Genomic DNA, 21158 nt, shown 5'->3' with positions numbered 1-21158 from the left:
GCATCCACCACCTGTGTTCTCTAATTCCTGGCTTTATAATGAATCTCAAAATCATTGTCTATAGCTATGAACAACCGATCCTCTTGATACTCAATCACCATCCCTTTGCTCCAACATGAACTTTAAGCTCTCTGGTCCATTCTAATAATGAAATGTCGACCCAACAAGCATGATCGTTCACTCTGAATGGCTACCTACAATAGCCATCAATTCCCTCCTCCATAGACTGACTTCAAACCTAGCTTCAGGCTGTCAACACTTGGCTGAAGTAGGGACTATGGGTCTGTGATATCTGCATGAGCACGGCCCCCAACCCCATATCCTGATGCATCCGTCTCCACCACAACAATCTAACTAAATCTGAATGGGCAAAAACCGGTGTTGTGTCATGACTTTCTTCAGGTTCTTCTCAAAAGCTCATGTAGCTGCATCTCCCCACAAAAGTTATCCTTCCTTTAGTTACTTAGTTAATGGCCCAATTTATGCGTGTTATATCCTCTCACAAATTTCCTAAGTACCCCGTTAAAAACGTGGTGGGTCATCCTGTACGAGCTCCTGAATTACGTCCTCTTGGCCCCCTTTTAGGTGCTTATTGGTCCTCCACTAAACTGTGCCAGCTCCATAGCCTCTCTCAAAGTCATGAGGCTCATCACTCTAAACTGTCATCGGCATTCTTGGTTTGGAGTCCCTTCATAAATTCCCCTCTAACACCATTTCAAAAAAATGGTCCAATCAGCTAGCAAGGTACTTCGAAATCTCCCGGCACTCTACCACTTGAAACATCCTGTGTCAGCGGCAAAAAACTGCTCGAAGAAGTCTCCTCCCCTGGTGGTTTGGAAATTGTTTGACCAATGTATATACCAAATCATACTCTGCCTCCGTGGATCCAAGAAATCCCGCTCAAAACCCACTGAAATGTTAGCGGTTCGGCGCTTGGCAGAGCTGATTCGCGTCTCCTCGCACAAATCCTGCGCGAATTCCTGCGACGATAAACCTCGATCCCACTCCCATTCTCGCCCTTTAAATATCGGGCAAACGAAGTAGAAGCTCTCGGTTCCTTTCGACACTCTCCCCATACGAAACCACTGCTCCAATCAGAACCCGAACTCCACCTCTTCGCTGCTCGACACACGACTCCCCTTTGACTCTCTGCTTTCTAACCTCCACCACCAACCGATCGACCCTCCTCCGACCAAATTCTTCTCTACCGTTAAAGCCTGACTCCCGGACCGACCTCCTCCTCTCTACCTTAGAGCCACTCGATCCCGAATCTCCAGCCGACGCCAAACCAGGAGGTGGTTTTCTTTTGTTTTATTATTTTATTATTATTATTATTAATTAGTTTTAATTATAAATTAAGGAGTAATTAATTATAGTAATTAAGCTTAATTATTTTTAATTATAAATTAATATCTTATTAATCAATATTCAATCAGTGTTATTTATAATTATTAAATAATTAACCTTTATATTAATTTTTAATTAATTAAATTTAATTTGTAATTTAATAACTTTTTAATTATAATTAATTATTTAAAATTGATAATCTTAATCATAATTAAATTACTTTAATTATGATTGATTGTTCTTTTAGTTATAATTAATTATTAATTAGTTATACATTAATTATAATTAAATAATTAAGTTATTATATTAATTCTAATTCAGTTATTAATAATAATAATTATGCAAAAAAATAAATAAATAAAAGAAATTCCCCCCACTCTCTTTCCTCGATGTCCGTGTCGGACCGGCAAACCACCTAAGCACACCTTTATTGGCCGTGGTAAAGAAGGGAACTCGATGCCGACACCTAACAACGAGGTAAGCGAGTGACCCCTCGATCCACGTGTCAACCACGACACCCCGCGGAGGTATGGAAATCTTTCTAAAACTTCAAAAACCCTACTTCAATGTTCGCTGGCAAACCGGAGAACCGCCCCATGCACGCCTTTATTGCCGTTGGTGGATGGACACGGTGCGGCACATTACGGCGAAGCGGGCGTCGCTTTATTAAAGTACCCCGGGCGGGGGGAAATCAATAAAACTGTTTTTTTAAAAAATGCTTTTTATAAAACTCCATGCACTTCCTTTATTGCGCGTGGTGGGAGAAAACAAAAAAAAAAATTACCGCCGTTTGGTGTCTCACCAACACCAACCGTGCACGTCTTTATTGACGTGGCGGGTAGGCAGGCCCTTGGTTTTCCCTAAACGGGGGAGACGCCGGGAGGCTGCTGAAATTTTGTCTGAAAATACAGAAACAAGGACTTGGAGCAAAAATTGGACCTTGGTGGAACTTGATTCAATTGACTTTAAAGTAAACCTAAACTCAAACTAAAATTGAAAATATTAAGATTGAGGCCTAGCATTTAATTGAAAGTCAAATGAGTTAAGAACGAAGAGCTACGAACTTAATGTGACTCAGAACAAACCAAGGGACTTGGAACTATGCTCAGAAGCTCAAATCAAAATGAACTAAATTTGACTTTGATTTATACATCAAGTGGACATGGCTTGAAACTTGCCAAAGTGAAATTATAACCACTGAACCCTCAAAAGGGACTACAGGGGACTCGAATTGGAAGGAAAGACGGATCTTTTCTTAAGCTTGAATTGTTACTCAAAAATTCAAAATCATTTGGACTTGTGACTTAATTGGGACTAAAACTGATCGAATGAAGAATTTTGAATCAAATGACATGCCTCAATAAATTTATTAAATTGTATAAGAAAGCTTGGAGTATAATCCAATTATGGACTTGAGAAGCAAGCAACGAATGTATGAATTTGAATGATCACTTGATGAGATTGAGAAATGGACTATCCAGATGGAGAATGTGCAAGAAATAAAGACGATGATATCGAACTTGAACATAATGCAATTAAGACCTTCTTAGTCGATAGTTAATGTGAGTTTGTAACTTTAGCAAATATTTCAACTCTGAACAAACAAATGCAAGAACTCATCATTACGCGATTCTCTACTCCATTGGAACAATCGAAAGTCAAGGAGATGTGTATATAATGATCATATTAAAAACCTGTGTATTATTGAATGTTAATGGTTTTATGATTGAAACGTACATGCATGATGGAGTTACTTTAAGAAATTAATGAGAAACAATTTAAACAAATAATCCCAAAGTAAAATTTATCACTTATAGCAAAAGATTGATCCTTGGAATTCGTGGTTTTTAACTTGGTGGGGCAAAGTAGAGCAAGTTCAATCAACCAAACAATTCAAGAAAACACAAAGAATATTGTAAAACTACGAATGGTAACAAGAATCCACGAATTAATAAAGAGAACTTTCACCTTTGGAACCCATACGCTCAACTAATTTAGGCTTTAGCGGAAGAAGAGTCTCCACCCTTAGAATCGAGGTCGCTCTGAGGAAGGAGGAACCTTGGATCGTCGTTCTTGGATAGGTGCCGAAGTAGGAATTCTGGACAGCGGTTGGGGCCGTCCCGGGTAAGGGTGTGGTGCAAGGAAACCTGCAGAATTGTTGGACAGCAGCTACGACGTCATCCCGGACAATTAGACGTGCTGAACTGATGCTAGTGGGCAGTGGGGCTGCAATGGTGAACTCTCCAATTCACTGTACAGCATTGGAAATGGCAGAAAACCTGAAACAGCCCTTGGAGGGCTTCGGGGACAGCAACCTGGGTGGCTTCAGGCCACAGAACGGTGAAGAAACTGGGTGGCGTTCTCTTGCAGCAAGTTGAGAAGGGAACGTCCAGCAAATGGGATATCTAGGACAGCTGGAACGGGAGACTCTTATGCAGGAACTTTGGTGCTGCATGAGGCGTTGGGGAATTTTCATTGGTACTTTTGATGGGAATTAATTGGGTGAATAATAGGGAAGGGAAACAGGTGGGGCTAAAGCAAGAACTCGGTTAGGAAACCTGAAATTAATTTCAGATTTCCTGATTTTTAATTTGGACTTTGAAAATTCAAATTTTTGAAATTTGAAATTTAGGCTTAGGAGGGAAAAAGGAATTAATGAGGTCTTATTTGAAGCCGTGAATTAAGCTCCTAATTAAGGGGAGGAGTAAGGTATGGGTTGGCCAGCCATAGAGCACAGGAGAGAGGGGGTTTCGGTTTTGATGAGGTGGGGCCCACTTGGTTAATTAGGGATTTGAGTAGAAAGCTGAATAAATTCAGATTTTAACCAAAAGGAAAATTTCCTAATTTATGATTAAGAAATTATGCAGTAATTGAATTTCAAATTCAAATTGAAATTCAATTAAGATGATGCATAAATTCAGGAATTTAATTTGGCAAGTGGGTAACAAGCTCTTGGTGAATTTGAATTTCAAATTCAAAACCCAAGAGGGTCCGGCGGGTAGAGAGGTGGAGGGGGAAGGAGGCGGCTGCAAGGGGAGGAAGCCAGCGGGCTGGGGAAGGGCTGGCCGGTGGCTGTTGGCCGGCGGTTGGGCTGCAGGCCGGCGCCTGGGCAATCCAGGGAGGGGCTGGCGGCAAGAGCAAGGGAGGGGAGAGGTGGGGGAAATTCTTGGAATCCAAAAAGTGAATTCTAATCTTCCACCAATGCTTTCCCTCGAACCTTCGTGACAACGATGAAATCTTGAGAATAAAGAAAAGAAAAATTGAAGAATAAGGAAAACTAGAACTCACAAAGAGATCTAGATTCTCCTACGAACTCACTAAGAGATCGTGGAGGTTGCACTCACAAAGAGAACAGAACTCAAAAATTTTCATTCAACAAAAACTGAAATTACAATGCATGAGGCCTCATATAAATAGGCCAAAATGAAAAATTAAGAAATGACTCAAATGCCCTTCCGGGCTACATAAGCGACTAAATGCCCATAAGGGCAAAAGTGGAAAAACATCAAAATAAATACGCTACTACATAAAATGACAAAATACAAGTCATGCTCGTGGCCGTCGATCTCCGGCGTCGAAAATGCTGACGATGTCCTCATCATTTTAGTGAGACACCAACAAATGTGAGTGAGAAAGTTGAAACATGTCTCGGCTACAAATGATCCAAAGCATTCAAATGAACTAAGGAAAATTGACATGTTTAATCATCAATTTACAAGAAAGGATAAAGAATTTGCAAGTGAAGTTTGTTTGCAAGCAACAAATGAGTTCCATAAACATTGAAAGGAAACATACAATGAGCATAGTAGGTTGCTGACGAATGTATGTGAGAAAATTAGCAATGGTTGTAGTCATTCCGACAGTCAACAATAAATCTATAAATACACACATCAATCTCTTTATATATTATTGAGAATCCACATGCAACGAGTTCAACGAATCATTAGCAAACACAAATGGGAGGCATGTGGTAAACACAACTCAAACCATGGACTATCATGCAAGTAGATGTATCCATCTCCTTCAAGAAGATGAATCAAATATGCAACAAATACAACAACTTTCTTGCAGATATAGATCAAATTGAAAGAGATAACAATATGCTTACAACCAAGTGTATGAGGCTCTCAGCAAAAGTTGAGAAAGTTTCATGTCGATCGAGGTGCAAATACCAACAAACACTCAAAATTCATACACAAGCGAATAAAAAAGATCTGCAACACATACGATCTTTCTACAAAGACAAATGATTAGTGCCACATTGCCACTGATGGGTAGATGCAGAAAGACTTCAGTAAGTGCAGTATCCTGAAGTCACTTTCAATCTATAGAATACATCTACCTGCCTACCTATAGCAGTGGCGGAATACTACATGAGATCAAATACCACAACGAAATACATGAAGAATACGAACAAGTACAAGCTCCTACGACCCAAGGGCCAAGGCAGGAGATAGTTAGTGCACTATGATCCGCCTACAAAAATCAACAAATAGTGCACGACAGTCTACCTGTAACAAACAGCAAACAACTGATCCAGAAGATGCTACTCCACGCCACCGGATCTGCAACATTTGTACAAGCAGACAGAAGGCGTCTACAATTCTTTCAAAATACCCTCGCACATGCACTGTAATTTGTACACACTTAGGTACACTAAAAGAGGGTATACAATCATGAAACCCGCATGGGCCCTGGCGAGCGTGTTATTGGTACACACGTGACGTCTAGGGATGCTGTGCGGGTTGACAAGTGAATTCAGATTCGAAATCCGATCCTTCTATACAGGTCAATAAGAGTCGAAAGGGTTTGAACCATTAAGCAAATATAAGGTTATGGCGACCGGTATATTTGCTTTAAAACATTCATATTATGCCATCAAGGCCTACAACATATGAATTCATTATAAAGGCTCAAAGCCTATAAAACCCGGTCCTTGTCGACAGCCCCGATATATTGACAAGGTTCAATCCATAAAGAGAAATGACCCCTAACACCCCGATGATGGCCGTGTTGAATGCAGATCTCAACCGGAGGGGTGATTCAAATGCTTTCAAACATCTTCCAAGCTCCACCCAAAAAGTCCAAATTCTCAAAAATCCCAAAAACCCAAAAAAATATTTAAAATTTGAAATAAATCCATCAAAAACTTAAAGCAAAAATCCATCCACCCTCCGCAACAGTTTGCCGGGGCGGACAAATTAAAGTTTACTTCAGCTCACAAAGAAGCCAAATGCCTAGTAAAAATATCACTAGATCCATCTCAAACAATCTCTTGCCATAAGGACGTGGTACGTGTCCTCTAACCGGCAGTTTCGCCGCCAAATGGCACTGCAGGTAAACGGTTATGACCCGGGGCCCTCTGAACCGAGTGTTTTCTTCCGCCAAATGGCACCACAGATAGCGGTTATGGCCAGAGCTAATACGCTCCTTAATGGCGTTAAATCCTTGAGATATGAATCAATAGGATATGATCGATAGGGCACAAAGCCCTCTGTTAGCTAAGGTGGATTCAAATTTGTCCCCTTAGACAAACATTCAACCTCGGTCTACAAGGTCCCCTTGGACGAAGCAACCCATGGCTGCCGACAAGGATCCTTCCGTCAGGTTGGGTCGACTACCTCCTCTGACTAAGTAGACCAGGGACCACGATGGCCCGGGACGACGGAACCATGGGATCTTGATCGGGCCCATCATCCATTCCCCCACCATCCGCTTTAAGTGGTAGGTGGTGAAATTTCATATTTTAAATATCAAACTTTTCAATGCTTTCCAAATTCTCAAATATAAACTCAATTTTCAAATCCAATTTCTACCAATATCTAAATCCATTGCTGCTACTATATGCCAGATAACATGTATTCTATATGTATCTGATTGACGACTAGCCTTAATCGAAAGTTCTCTCTCATTATTGGGAGGGGTAATTAACTATAGGGGCTTGCGCCTATAGGAAACCAGAACTCAGATCATAAAGTCCTCACAAATGAGGGCGAAATCTCTGGGTAGTGTCTTATCTACAAACCTATCTGCCTTCCAAAATTTACCCCGGAACTTATTCCGTTAAAACTCCCCTCGCCCAAAGCACAAATTATTAACGCGAGCGGGGAGGCCGGGGCCGAATTTTCGGAGCCCACAGAAACATTCCAACAAGCAATCATTGAACTCCCTCCAGCTCCGTAGAGGTCATCGAATGTCCCTTCACTGGTACCAAGTCAATGCCTTTCCTTCCAAACATAGTCCAACTGTCGTCAGCCTCTCCTCCTCCATGAAGTTGTTGATCGCAAAATACCTCTCCACCTTGTAGATCCACCCGTATGCATCATCTCCCTCAAAGATGGGCATCTTCAACTTCATCACTCTCGGATCTCCTTTGTTTCCCCTGAATCCTCCATAATCTCCCATTCCACGAAGGGGAGGTGCTCCCCAGGTGTCTCGATCCTCCCTTCTACTCTTGTACTCAAATCCTTCTTCAAAATCCCCCCTCGTTTGAAAATCAGCATCCCTTCGCTCATACCCACTACTTATCTCCTCCCTAGAAAGAGGCTTTAGAGGAGGCATCCCATCTTCTCACTCCAAAATCTCCACCTCTTGATTTTCCCCTCCCCTAATTGGATTAGGATTTCCTCCACTTCCTTGGCTGCTAGTGGCTTCCCTCCTCTCAGATGTCATCATTTTAGGATTGGCTTCATGTAACTTCTTAAGCATTTCTTCCACGACAGCGAACTTTCCATCCATCTTTTCATGTACGGATGCAAAATTGTTTTCAAAATCTAAAATCTTCTCCAAAAATTCTGATTTAAATTGGCCTATTTCCCTTCCAACACTTACACATTTCTTCCCGCCATAGTTACCCAAATCTATGCTATGAAACCACTTTGTTAGGTAACAAGTGCAGAAATTGTTGGCTGAAATTGAAATTTCAGTAATATAGAACCGTAGATAGAGAAGAATCTTGTAGCAAAACACTTAAATAGCCTTCGGATTGAAGAAATACAAAAGAAGACAAACAAGATACAATGGATCTTTCATTGGAGAGGAATATCCGGCTCACCCAAATCTCTAGACACCACTAGAGCTCAAGCAAGAACTACGAACCACTAAAATTCAGTAAAAACAGAGATGAAAAACTAACTCTAGCCACCAAAACATACTTAATCATACAATAATTAGGTAAACCCAAAATAGCCTCTTCTATTTGAATTTTTCCTCCTAAACCCTCCACCCCACCCACCCACCCACCAAAAAAAATTCCCCTAATTAAGCTTGTGGACCCCACTAGGATTGGGGCGGCAATGATGGGGGGCGGAACTCACCTGTTCCACCTCCTGTAGACTTGGACCGGTCCTGGTTAGACCGGCTGGACCGATCCAGGGGCTGGTCTATCACATTGTTGAGTCAATAAATAGAAAGAAAGATCATTGAATAATGACATACAAAAGCTTACAGTGTCAATTTCTTCAGTGGTGGTCCACACAAAATTAGATGAAGGGCGATTAACATACAATGGCCTTGGATCAATCTTATCGATTTCTGCAAGGGGAAGAAGGAGCATTATTCAGCAAATTTTTCTTATCATGATAAAAAACTATCACTTGGAATTATATGGAATATAGTGGCCATAACAAATGGTGTTCAGCCAAGTAATTTCATTCTAAACTGAAACCTTCATATAAACAAACCAGTCAAATGAAATCACGCATAGGGTAAACAGAAGATGAGCAACACAACTTCCAAACTTGCATTAGTATATATATAATGTTGCCAACAACAACAACAACATCAAGCCTTTGTCCCACTACATGGGGTCGGCAACATGAATCCTTTTTCTCCATTGTGTCCTGTTAAAAATCGAATTCTCCTTTAAATTTAATAAAGAAAGATCATTTCTAATATTTTCTAACTAAGTCTTTTCTAGGTCTACATCTCCCTTTTTAATATAAGTCAAATCTAATACCTCTATTTTCCTAACCGGGTCATCGGAAGGCCATCGTTTTATGTGACCAAACCATCTAAGGCGACTCTCTCTAATATATAATGCTGCCAATAAATGAAAAAAATTTAAACGTTCTTACCACTTGTAAATGTGGAAATAAATTTCATTAAGAGAGGCAATGTTCATTAAAGTTGATCAAGGTAAGTCATAGCTAAATCAGCACTTAAAAGATGTCTACTGTCAAAAAAGATTCCTCGTTTAATAGGTCTGTTCAAGGTTTAAACATCTTAATAGTCCACTTCAACATTTGTGTCTTCAGCATAAAACTTATGGTAATCTAGGTTCTAATTGCATAAGAGTTAACGGACTAATATATTTAATAAAAACAAAAAAAAATATTATAAACGGATAGATGATGTGCATAAGGCATGCTGTTACTTACCCAGAGTTGGCCCTGTGACATGCTCTGACTGAAGAATTTTGGCCTGTACTGTCTTATTCTGGGAAATAAAAGACAGTTTCACCAGGCATAAGTTTAAAAAGAAAACTGATCCAAATATATATATAATAAGAGCCTAAAACAAAATTAAACCATTGAAATCAATTGATAAAGCATAATAAGGGGACTTCTTGACAAAGTTATATTAATTCTCTATTCCTGCGAAAGTTTGATTCTTCTAAATAAGCATAAACAGCTTTCACTGATTTTTGAATCCTTTCAGAACCATGCATCCAACTGCCTTATTTGCTGCCAAAAAATTTCCATTTCTACCAGGATGACTGGGAAAACTTTTACAGTATACATAGGTAAAGAGTGAAGCACAATCTTAAGGAAAATGAATATTTCACCTTCTCCTATCTTTTTTTTTTTTTTTTTGAAGATGCTGAATTTAGAGATTTAACAAAAAAAAATGAAAATATGAAATATCTCAATTTTTCATACCATCACATCTAAAAAGAAGCATTATGCACACCATAATAAATGTAGAATAAATATTGCCGAAACAGAAACTAATGGAAACAAAAAAACAGAGAACTATGACACTCGAATTCAAATGAATAAACACCTAGGGTAAGTCTCAACAATAACTATATTGCGTCATAACTATAAAGAACCAAAGATTGAGAAAATAAAAACTAAGATTTACACAGTGAGTTACAAATGGGGCTTATTAATAAAGATTATACAAAGAAAATAGGAAGAAAGAGTGTTCCAACCACAGAAAGGGAATATGATTGAAGAAAATCAATGAAAACATATAGATACTTATGTATCCATCCCACCCTGCCACACTACAGACAATCTAAAGTAGAGTCACCGCTATAGTCTCAGAAACAAAAATAGCCGAAAGCAAGCACCCACTAGAAAGCAATAGCTGGAATTATAAAACAATTACCTGAGATGTGCTTCAACCCAAAGAAACTGATGAGCCTTAGCTCACACAAACATGTTTTAATGTTAAATGCATATATTACGCACCAAGACTTCGGAAAGAAGGCAGAAATGCAACATCATGTGGTAAACAAATTGTCTATTCAAAGCAGTAGTACTTCCACAGCAAAGCTTTTTTTTCTATCGCTCAGCTAGCCATCTTGTTTGGTTCTTTTTTTTCCCTTCAGCTTAAGCGTTAAGTGTCTGGCCAAATTCTAGACACGGGACACAGGCATGGTGGAGACCTTTTAACCAGATGTTGATCTCCTTTTAAGCCTCTTCATCTTATGTAAGAGAACTGAAGAACCATTGAGAGCGAAAAGAGGAAAGAAGAGTGTTTCTCCTTTTTTTTTTTTCAAGAAATCTAGACACAGAAAATCAGACTTACGAAATTTGTTGGAGATGGGCATCAAGAATTATAATTCCTACAAAATGCCTGAAGTACCTCAGGATGCATCTATGAGGAGTCGGAAGTTCTAGATTTTGCATGGAGAGGGAGAGAGACATGCAGTGAGAGGAGAGTCAGTGGAGTTGTGTGGTGGGGATTTGCTCAAGTGGGAAGGGTTTGTCACTAGGCACAGCCCAGATGAGAAATATTCAGGGTGAAAAACTTGATTTTAGGTGGACATGATGATGGAAGTTTAATAAAGAAAAGGAGATAAAATTGGCTAAGGTTTACAAGGTTTTTTCTGATAATAAATTGGTAAAGACCTTAAGGAAGATCTTCTTGATTTTTTTCTTCTATTTGACATTACTTGTATTCTTCTTTGAGAGAGGCTAGAATTGTTCTTGTAGATAGATTTTAAAGAGAGGAAATAAGAGAGAGGGTATCGGTTCTTGTGGAAACTAAAAAGTGTCTGGCGTAAAGAGAGAGAGGAGGATCTGAAGCAACCTTATAAGAAGAAGTAGAGGGTTGTTAAGAGAGGAAATCAAGGGGGTTAAGAGAATGCTTTCAAATTATTTCATAACTAACTTAAATAGCATTCATTATGCCTTATTTATAAAATTTGGGTTCACATATTTAAATTCAAACTAAAGCAAAGACATTTAAAATTTTATCATCCAATTTAATACAAAATATATTATCATAAAAAGAAAATTTTCTATCTAATGTAAATAAAATATAAGCCTAATTCAAATATAAAATAAACATAATTTTACAAGCTGTTCTAATCTAGGTTCAATCTGAACTCAGGTCTTGTCATGAACCTGCCTGGACTTAGGCGATTCTTGAAAGAATAACTGAGCACGCCAGGGCCTAGGAAAAGAATTGATCAATCAAATTGAGCTAATGACAAGGCCCCTTAACTCTCCATTCGGAACTATTTTTCACCTTTAAAATCTTTATTCCCTAAATATTTCACATCTGATCAAGTTTACTTTTCTATTTTCTAATTATGTACTTGGAAGAAGTCCTCAATACAGAACTACCAAGGTTTAATCCACAAGTTCAAAAAACAAAAAAATAAAACTCCCAGCTGTTAATGCGCTATAAAAGAGCTAGATCTTATGAATTAACTGCTAGACATATGTCACCCAAGAAAACTAAAACGTGTACTCTTATTAATGACTTGATTGCCCAAAGTCATAATCCACCCACTATATCTATTACTACTAAAATTACACTCCATGTATTATTGTATTTTGCTTTAGATATACTCAAACAAAAACCTTTACGCTCTAAAGTTGACCTCCATAATTCAAGTTTACCTTCAACTCCCTCTCTAGTCTTATCAACAAGAAGAATATCATCAGCAAAAAAAGATATACCATGGTACATCCTCTTGCAAATGTTTAGTAAGAACATCCATGACTAAAGCAAAAAGACATGGGCTTAAGGCTGATCCTTGCTCTAATCCAACTGAAATGAACACAAGTAACAGCTCTTGCATACATATCCTTAATGACTTCAATATAAGCATTATTAACCCCTTTCTTTTCTAGAACTCTTCATAGAACTTATCTTGGAACGTTATCATATGTTTTCTCTAAATCAATAAATATCATAGGTAGATCCTCCTTATTCTCTCTACACTTCTCCATTAAACCTCTCAATAAATGTATAGTTTCCATAGTAGACCTAACTGTCATGAATCCAAATTGATTTTGAGAAACATTAATATCTCGTCGTAACCTATGCTCCATAACTCTTTCCCATAGTTTTAAAGTATGACACATTAACTTAATTCCTCTATAATTCGCGCAATCTTGTGCATCACCTTTATTCTTAAAAATAAAAATCAACAACTCTAGCATCTTTTTAATTTTCAAAATAATATTAAAAAAATTAATAAGCCAAGAAATTTCATGTCCTATGCATTTCCATATCTTTATTGAAATATCATCAGGTCCATAATATTTTCCACGCTTCATTTTCTTTAAAGTCTCTCTAACTTCAATTTTACTAATACGCTGATAAAAAAGAAATTCTCTATTTTTATTTAGGATGCTAAGATCACTAACATCAACCGTATTCTCACAATCTTCAATGAAAAGCTTAACAAAATATCTCATCCACCTTTGTCAAATACCATCTTCTAATAAAAGCACTTTTTTATCTTCAAATTTAATGCATTTCATTTGAACTAAATCCTTATTACTCCTATCTCTTTTTTTGATAACTTATACATATATTTTCACCCTCCTCGGTATCTAATCTATTATATAAATTATTAAAAGCTAAAAATTTTGCCTTGCATATTACTTTCTTAGTCTCCTTATGGGCCTCATCGTTATATTTTCCCCACTTTTCAGATTTTTAATATCTAAACATATTTTTATAATAAAGTTTCTAAGCCTTCTTATTTTTTATCTTTTCTTGCACATTTACAGCACCAGGAAATTTTAGATATTATCTTTGCATTGTTATCATTTTTTTCAAAAAAACTATTTGCAATGCAATATATTTTACATGGACATTAAATTATCTAATCTTTCTAAATTGCATAGTTGATATTTCAGCTAGTACTTTATTTATTTGCAGTGAAAATTTTGCTTGCTAAGCCTATTAGTGACAGCATAATTATGAATTTTTTGGTTGCTGTTGGCATCATGAGGTGTACACACTTAATATTACAATTTTGTAGAGTTCTTAAGTTTGCACTTCTTAGTGAAGCCCATGTTTTGCATTTCCCATTGCACACAGTATTTCAATAAACCGCATTTGTAATGAGTGCTTTATAAACACTAGCAAGTTTCATCATCCCTGGAATTCTTTCTTCATAGGAGAAACTTATGGCAATCAGCCAATCACGCTTGCATTTCTGAAGCACAAAGAGGTACACCAGTAGGTTTATTTTTTCATGCCTGTGAGACCTCTAGTGATCCATCGTGCTAGCTTACTTAAAGCAATATGCATAAAGTGGTGTGAGTGCTAGCTTACTTAAAGCAATATGCATAAAGTGGTGTGAATGCTGATTCAAACACATGTAAAGAGCAATGTGATCCATGGTGTTCACTAAACAGAAGTGCCTATGATGAGGACATCCGACCGTGAAAGTTTATCATAGGAGGAGCCGAAGATCGACGGCCATGATCGCCCAATTTATTTTGAGTTATTATTTGTATTTTGAATTATTTATGCATTTTTTTATGTTTCTACCCTCACTTGAGAGAGTAGTCCTATGTAAGCGCTAGGGGCATTTTTGTCTTTTTTGTTTTCCTTTATTGTATGTTGGCTATTTAAAGCCTCATCCTCATCATTTGAGGTTAATGGATGATTACTAAGAAAAAATTTATGCACTTTGTTCTTAAGAGCTATGGGAGTTCTTAGGAGAGTGGAAGTCCCTAGGTGAGGGCAACGCAATAGCCACAACCGCAAGAAGCATTCGGGCTCGTGGTTTGAAGTCCCTGGGTGAGGGCAAAGTATTACCAATCATCCGCAGGAAGCGTTTGGGCTCATGGTTTATCTTCTTCTCTAATTTCCCTTCTTTTTTCTTCTAGCTGACGCCCCTAACTCCCTCTTTCTCCCTTAACCGAGACCCACCCAGCCCTCTGCACTCATCCCAAACCACCGACCACCTTGTCCCAAACCCCTAACCAACCTCCCTCCCCTCTCCAACCCTAGCCGCCACCCCCCTTTTCATTTACTACCCTGGCCGAGACCTTCCACCCAAGGCCAAGACCGAACATCAACCAACCGCTGGCCCCAATCCCATTCCCAAAGCCGCCGGCCAACACCCCCTCCCTTTGGCTCAAAATTCAGCATTCAAACCCTTTTCTAAAATAGCTCCCTTTAATTTTGGAAACTATCTAAATTCATATTCAGTTGAATTTGAATTTGAATTTTATTTCCTGAGGGAGAAAACCTATATTAGGAAAGTTTCTCAAATCATGTCTATTTGAATTTAAATGGGAGATGATTTAAATATCCTTTCCTGATTTAAATTTCCTAACTAGGCAATCCCTTTTTTAATCATCCAATTAAGTCCCCATTAAGGGGCTGTCCCACACTTCTCTCTCTCCTTTATTTGGAGAAGATTCAAATTTAAATCCCCCTTTCCATTGCCTCCACAATTTCAAATTGGCTATTCATTACCTTCCATATTGGGTGAATCTTAATTTAGAAAAGTTCTTAATTTCATATTCCAATTTATGTGAATTTGAAATTCCTTCCTAAAATAAGATAAGTTATTTAAGGAAGCTCCCTCAAATCAGGCTAGTTTGAATTTTTTTTTTTAAATAGGAGTTAATTCAAAATCATTTCTTAATTAAAATTCCTATGTTGGCAAGTTTTTTAATTCCTCAAATTAATGTCCCCATCTCTAGCTTGCCATATCGTTCTACATCAGCTTACTTAGGAACTCCGCAAAGTGAAACACCTTATGGTTTAAAAAAACGGAAATAAAGTTGAACTTTATTAACACTAACAACTAGCAAGCACTGTAAGAAAATAGGCCTTCTAAAGAGCTTTAACTCAAGCTGTACACTCCGTAGTTTTCAAGGTAATCAAAAATTTTATACCAATTAAATTCATCATTGAACAATAATCCTACTGTAAAAATGTTAAACAAAGCTTTTAACAAATGATATCAAATTCCACCATCAACATTAAACATGGAAAACAAGCTAGACAAGAACAATGTTGTAGTAGTCGTACCTCATTGAGAAATTTTATCTCCGATTCAGACAAGCCTCTCCTATAAATATAACAAAAGTTAAAATCAATTCAAGCACAAGTACTATTAAAGGGAAGCGTACCAAAGTAAATATACTACCACCACACTAAAGGTTAAAAAACAAATAAGGCTCAAGTATAATTGATGGGGCTATTAGATTGCAAATGCTAGTTGTATTTTGTGCACAACATAAACGTATGAGACAACCACTAGTTACTACATTTTAAAAAATGCATCATCAAGAAAAATGTAGTCTACAAGAGAATGGTTAACCTTTCTATCATTCATGACTTACACTCTCGGGAAAATGCTGTTCCAGTTCAGAATATGAGTGATTTCAATGCCGACCAAGGTACATACACAATGGAGATGACCCTTGGATAAAAGTAAAAAAGGAAAACTTAGTGCGAGCTGGCGTTGTGATCCAACAGGGCAATGCAGAGGAACATATCAATGCTTGGCTTTGTATGATACTTGACCAGAGCCCATTAGGCGGGAATGTGTAAGAAAGAACAAAACCAATTCCTATATATAATCGCGGTTGGGATGTGTCACCATGTTCGTGGAAATATGCAAAATGAAATCATATCTTAAGCTATATTTTATATATGCTAGAAAGACACTAACCGATAGCCATAACGAAGTCTCTTGTTGTTGTACTTGGGATTCAGTATGAAAACGTTGTATGCATCCTCTAACTTGAGATGATCAATAAGAGTTGTAAGGATGTATCCCATTCTATCAATGTCCACTTGCCAAACAACATCTTCATCTGCTCTGCAAATAAGGACAAGAAAGAAATTCATAAGAAAAGTATCAAGGACTAAATGTCAGCCTCTCAGAGACACGTAAGATACATCATAAACTTTTATTGAATTTATGATGGGGTCTATGAGGGGAGAGCAGTTATACGAGCAACTAAATTGTGACAAAACCATTTCTCCATAATAAAGGTTAGAAGTTATACAGGATATGAAGCAGAAGAAAAAAATGAATTCAGTTTAGCAAACTGACATTAAATTTGATGAACCTTATAATGATTTAGCCATGTATGCTGAACAAGAATGTCAAGTATGGTACGTGTACATATTAGATGAATAGCAAGTCAAATCCAAATAAATTGTCAGCTAGACCTTTATAATTGTCATAACAACTCAATGAACTGCAAGGAGTACAGTTCTCTTTCATTTCACCAAGGAAGAGATTGATTTTTAGAATAAATGGCTGCGCCAGTTGATAATCTGTAAACATAACAGCAGGAAACCAAACACAGCAGAAGGAAAAACCAACATACAACCTGCCATTTAACAGTTCTTAAATCATATAATTACTATATATGAAAATTTAGATTTCGATAAAATATTACTCACTAAGCGAAAAGTCCAAACAAATACATTAAATTCAAAGGTTTTGGCACCATTATTGGAGTCTGTACCTAAGAGAATTTTCAAAGCACGCTACTTGGCTTCAAACAGCAAAGCTCAAAGCAAATTGATGGGGTCACAAATTCTGAATTTTAGTTTTTCATATATATATATATAAGTTATTTTATGTCTTTTAGATTTCATTATTTTATTATAATTATTATAGTCAATGAAATTAATTATTTTTAGCAATTATTTGTTATAAACATGTTGATACTGCAAGTTTTTTAGTGGATAACAGCTTTTTTTATACATTAATATAAAAATTTTGAGTCCCATAAGATTGGTTATGATGTGAATAAAATTCTTTTCATGGATGTTGGGATATTTAATTTACCTTGATCCTCGATCAGCTATGGGACTTGAAGAATTCCAACTGAGGTTACCTCCACATATAAGGATGAGGCTAGCTTTCTTTGGTAGTAACTTCTTTCCCTCCTTTCTTTCTTTCTTCTTTCACTTCTTTCTTTATACTTAAGTCTAGCTACTAATTTGTAATAAAAGGCCAAATATTTTTTATCTAAATTTATTTCCACGATGTTCCAATTTTCATAAAAGGTTATCAATAATTGTTTTGGTTTCCTAGCTTATGTCCTGCAAATTTTGCTTATCCACATAAATATAATTTCATCTGCTTTTCATGTAGAGAAATGAAGCAAATAATGTAGAAACAAGCAATTTATAAAGTTTAATCCATTTAAGAGTTTTTGGTTGGAGAATATATATTAACATGTTACCTTGAATCTAATATAACCTCTTTTCGTGACAAAGCTGCAACAGCTTGCTCAAAAACAGAAGTAACTTTCTCACCCATTTGTATAGCATGGACAGAAAAGCTGCATTAGTAGTGACAAAGAGATCAGTATAATTAAGTAGACAATAATAGGACTTAAATCACATTACAAAACATAATAACTGTCACCGTGCAAGTTTAGAAAACAAGGTTATTTAGTTATTTCCATAAAAAAGGAAGCTGTAGGACAAGAATAATCACTTGTAATTTACGTGACTAACTAGAGGTAGATGATAACGCTGGGACTTTTCAACACTGGTCTTATAGAATGGAGTTAAAATTTCTCCAATATGAGGAATCCTGGTATGCTCAAAGATGTGATCTATTTTAGTAAACCATCGCGACATTTCTTCTGGACCCAGCAAAAACTCTGCAAAATACTCCAGTTAAATAAATGGAATATAAAACCTTGTAATGTCATTAAAAAAATGGCACTGATACAATATATAACAAAGAATCATTTTAGAGGAGAAAATGCCAAAACAAGAAAAAGTAGGAAAAGTACCATGATTTCCTTTGCCTTCAAATCCGATAAAAATGAAGTTGATAGGGACAGGAAGGTATATGGAATCAACCTCTGACATCTTCAAAAAATTTGCAATGTTCCCTAGATGCAAAGAGGAAATATCTGAGTAAAAATGCAAGAAACAGTGGCCGAACCTCAACAGAAGGCTTTACATTGGTTTCCATACCTTTACACAAACCCTACCACCACCACTGCCAGTAGGCTGTTCTTAAATTCACACAACACGCACACAAACTTATTAACTATTGTACAAACTACAAAGTAACTCTTCTAAGGGAACATTTGGTTGAAGTTTAAAAATCTGTTATGACAAGTGAAAAAACTGGATTCCATTATTATGCTGAATGTATTAAGAGATTCAATATTAATTTTAAACCCTAAGCTCACTTTCAAAATCCCTCAAACATGATAATTTCATTTCACGCACAAATAAGTGAAACTAAATCATCACTTTCAAAGACATTTCTCGATCTCAAAGCAACCCAAAGAACATACAGAGAACAATCATATTAGCAATAGCACTCTCAGAAATTGAAAAGATACACCAGAGAGGAATACAAAAGTTCTCTATTTGTTTACCAATCTAAACAATTAGAGAAAAGTGAATCATTATTGGATCCATCTTTCCTAAAATGAAGTAAGGCCTCTTCATTTCCATCTAGCAATATTTAATATTAAATTAACTCTTTTGTGAAAGAGGGCTGAGCATTGGCATTTAGGTTTCTTGCAAGTTAATTGCCAAGAAAAGGATAGAAATATATACATGAGGCCCATGAATCCATCACATTCAAAAACTTCTGCCTTCTAGTTGTCTTCTTGCAATTACCTGATAGATTTTTGCACTTTGAATTACCACACTCTTTCCTCCCTATAGTTAGTCTATTTCATCTTTTGATTTAAGCAGAGCAGTTATGATAAGTTTGACAAGTTATATATGCACAGCCCACCAGCAATCAAATTTTCCATTTAATTCAATGAAGAGGAGACAACAACATCAACAACATCAAGCCTTTATCCCACTACGTGGGGTCGGCAATGAAAAAATAGAAAAAGAAGCGGTTCAGAAATCAGAAAATAATTACCTGCCTTGGTGTAGTTAACCACCTCCATTTTCCCATGGCCAGAGGGAACTGAACCTTCCAAATCATCAAAATCTGAAAATTCAAAATTCCACATAATTCATCAATCCCCTGCTTCACGAAATAAAAGCTCCCTCATCTCAAAAAGCATTACAAAAGAATAACATAAAGCATCACATTATGAATATAAAAGCTATCATTTTATTTTAACATCTTTTCTCAATGCCCAACTCAGTAGTATATGCTGCTTAATCGAGAATGCCAACAATAAGCATCCTAAACAAAATAAATAAATGAAGATTTACCCGTACGAATCAAGGATTCACTCCAAAATTTACTCTTGGATTTCAGATTGAATAGCGAAAACACGGAGGACTTCCCACTGCCACGGCTTACCCGCGAAGCCGCCCTCGTCTCCGCCACCAAAACCTACGAGATGACAACAAATACTAATAGAATGCACTCAACGGTCATAGCACGATAAGTTATTCCGATAACTTTTACATATAAAAAACGAACGAAGTAATAGAGAGCCTATGCGTGAAAATCAGACCATAACAAACTCAAAAAGTCTAGGGTTTAACTGAGATAATTACTATAATAATTAGCAGAAGGATCCGGCAAAAAGAAAGCATGCATCGCCTTGGGGTAGTTGAAACGAGTTTCTTGGAAGCGGCATCCATGGCGCCTCCAGAAAACCCTCCAAAGAAGCTCCTGCGACTCGATTCGGAAGAGGGGGCAAGGCGAAGCGAATAGTAGTGACCAGCGTGGAGACACTAGATGCAGTTCTGAAGAAAGCATGAAGCCGGCTGGCCCGAACGGCTCGGTCGCGTTGCCTCGATCAAACCGCGCGTTCCACATTGGTCAGTTTGGGGCTTAAGCTTGATTCGGCCGGACGTAGAGCTACTTTTGGCTGTCAATAACATGTCGCCATGTGCTCTTACTCTCTATCGCACGAACGGCCCGACGACTTGACCCGACCCGGACCGGAACCCGGGAATGCTATGTTCGCATATTGCAAGGTATTACTCGGTATTTGCTCGGTATTGCTAGGTATTGCATGGCAATAACGAGAAATATCGCTCCGTGAAAACTAATACCGAGCAAATACCGAGTTGTACCGAGTTTTTCTGGAAAAACTCGGTACAACTCGGTATTGCTCGGTATTTGCTCGGTATTGGTTATTGCCAAGCAAAATCGATCAATACCGAATAATACCGAGCAATACCTAGCAAAATCAAGAAATACTGAGCCATCCTGGGTCCATTTCGGGTCAGATTGTCGGGCGCGTGATAAATAGTGAGAACGCGTTGCGCGATTCTACTGGCGGCCGAACGTAGAGCTACGTCCTGTGACCGAACCAAATAAAAGTTCGCTTGATTCACACAAATCATCAAAATTTTATGATTGCAAATTTAACTATTTATATGATATAGTATTGTATTAATAGAGTTAGCAAAAATCCCTTCAATCTCGGCAAACATGAGGAAATTGTGGCAATGTC

General features: G+C 37.4%; 1 protein-coding gene across 1 annotated transcript in view; it reads right to left on the bottom strand.

Moving 5' to 3' along the window:
- LOC110106290 overlaps positions 1-20499 on the bottom strand; it is an 89325-nt gene extending 68826 nt beyond the window's left edge. The window contains exons 1-10 of the mRNA XM_020836139.2: positions 20251-20499; positions 19960-20083; positions 19658-19729; positions 18555-18656; positions 18251-18419; positions 17994-18092; positions 16460-16609; positions 15814-15853; positions 9726-9783; positions 8795-8880 (exon numbers count right to left, since the gene is read on the bottom strand). Coding sequence (XP_020691798.1) covers positions 8795-8880; positions 9726-9783; positions 15814-15853; positions 16460-16609; positions 17994-18092; positions 18251-18419; positions 18555-18656; positions 19658-19729; positions 19960-20083; positions 20251-20337 — 987 coding nt within the window. The 5' untranslated portion in view covers positions 20338-20499. The remainder of the gene's footprint in view (positions 1-8794; positions 8881-9725; positions 9784-15813; positions 15854-16459; positions 16610-17993; positions 18093-18250; positions 18420-18554; positions 18657-19657; positions 19730-19959; positions 20084-20250) is intronic.
- Between the last annotated feature and the right edge of the window lie 659 nt (positions 20500-21158).

This window comes from Dendrobium catenatum, unplaced genomic scaffold (assembly GCF_001605985.2).
Source record: "Dendrobium catenatum unplaced genomic scaffold, ASM160598v2 fragScaff_scaffold_1021, whole genome shotgun sequence".
Classification (NCBI taxonomy): Eukaryota; Viridiplantae; Streptophyta; class Magnoliopsida; order Asparagales; family Orchidaceae; genus Dendrobium; species Dendrobium catenatum.
The sequence above is the reverse complement of the archived record's forward strand: the minus strand, read 5'-3'. Positions and strand labels throughout refer to the sequence as shown.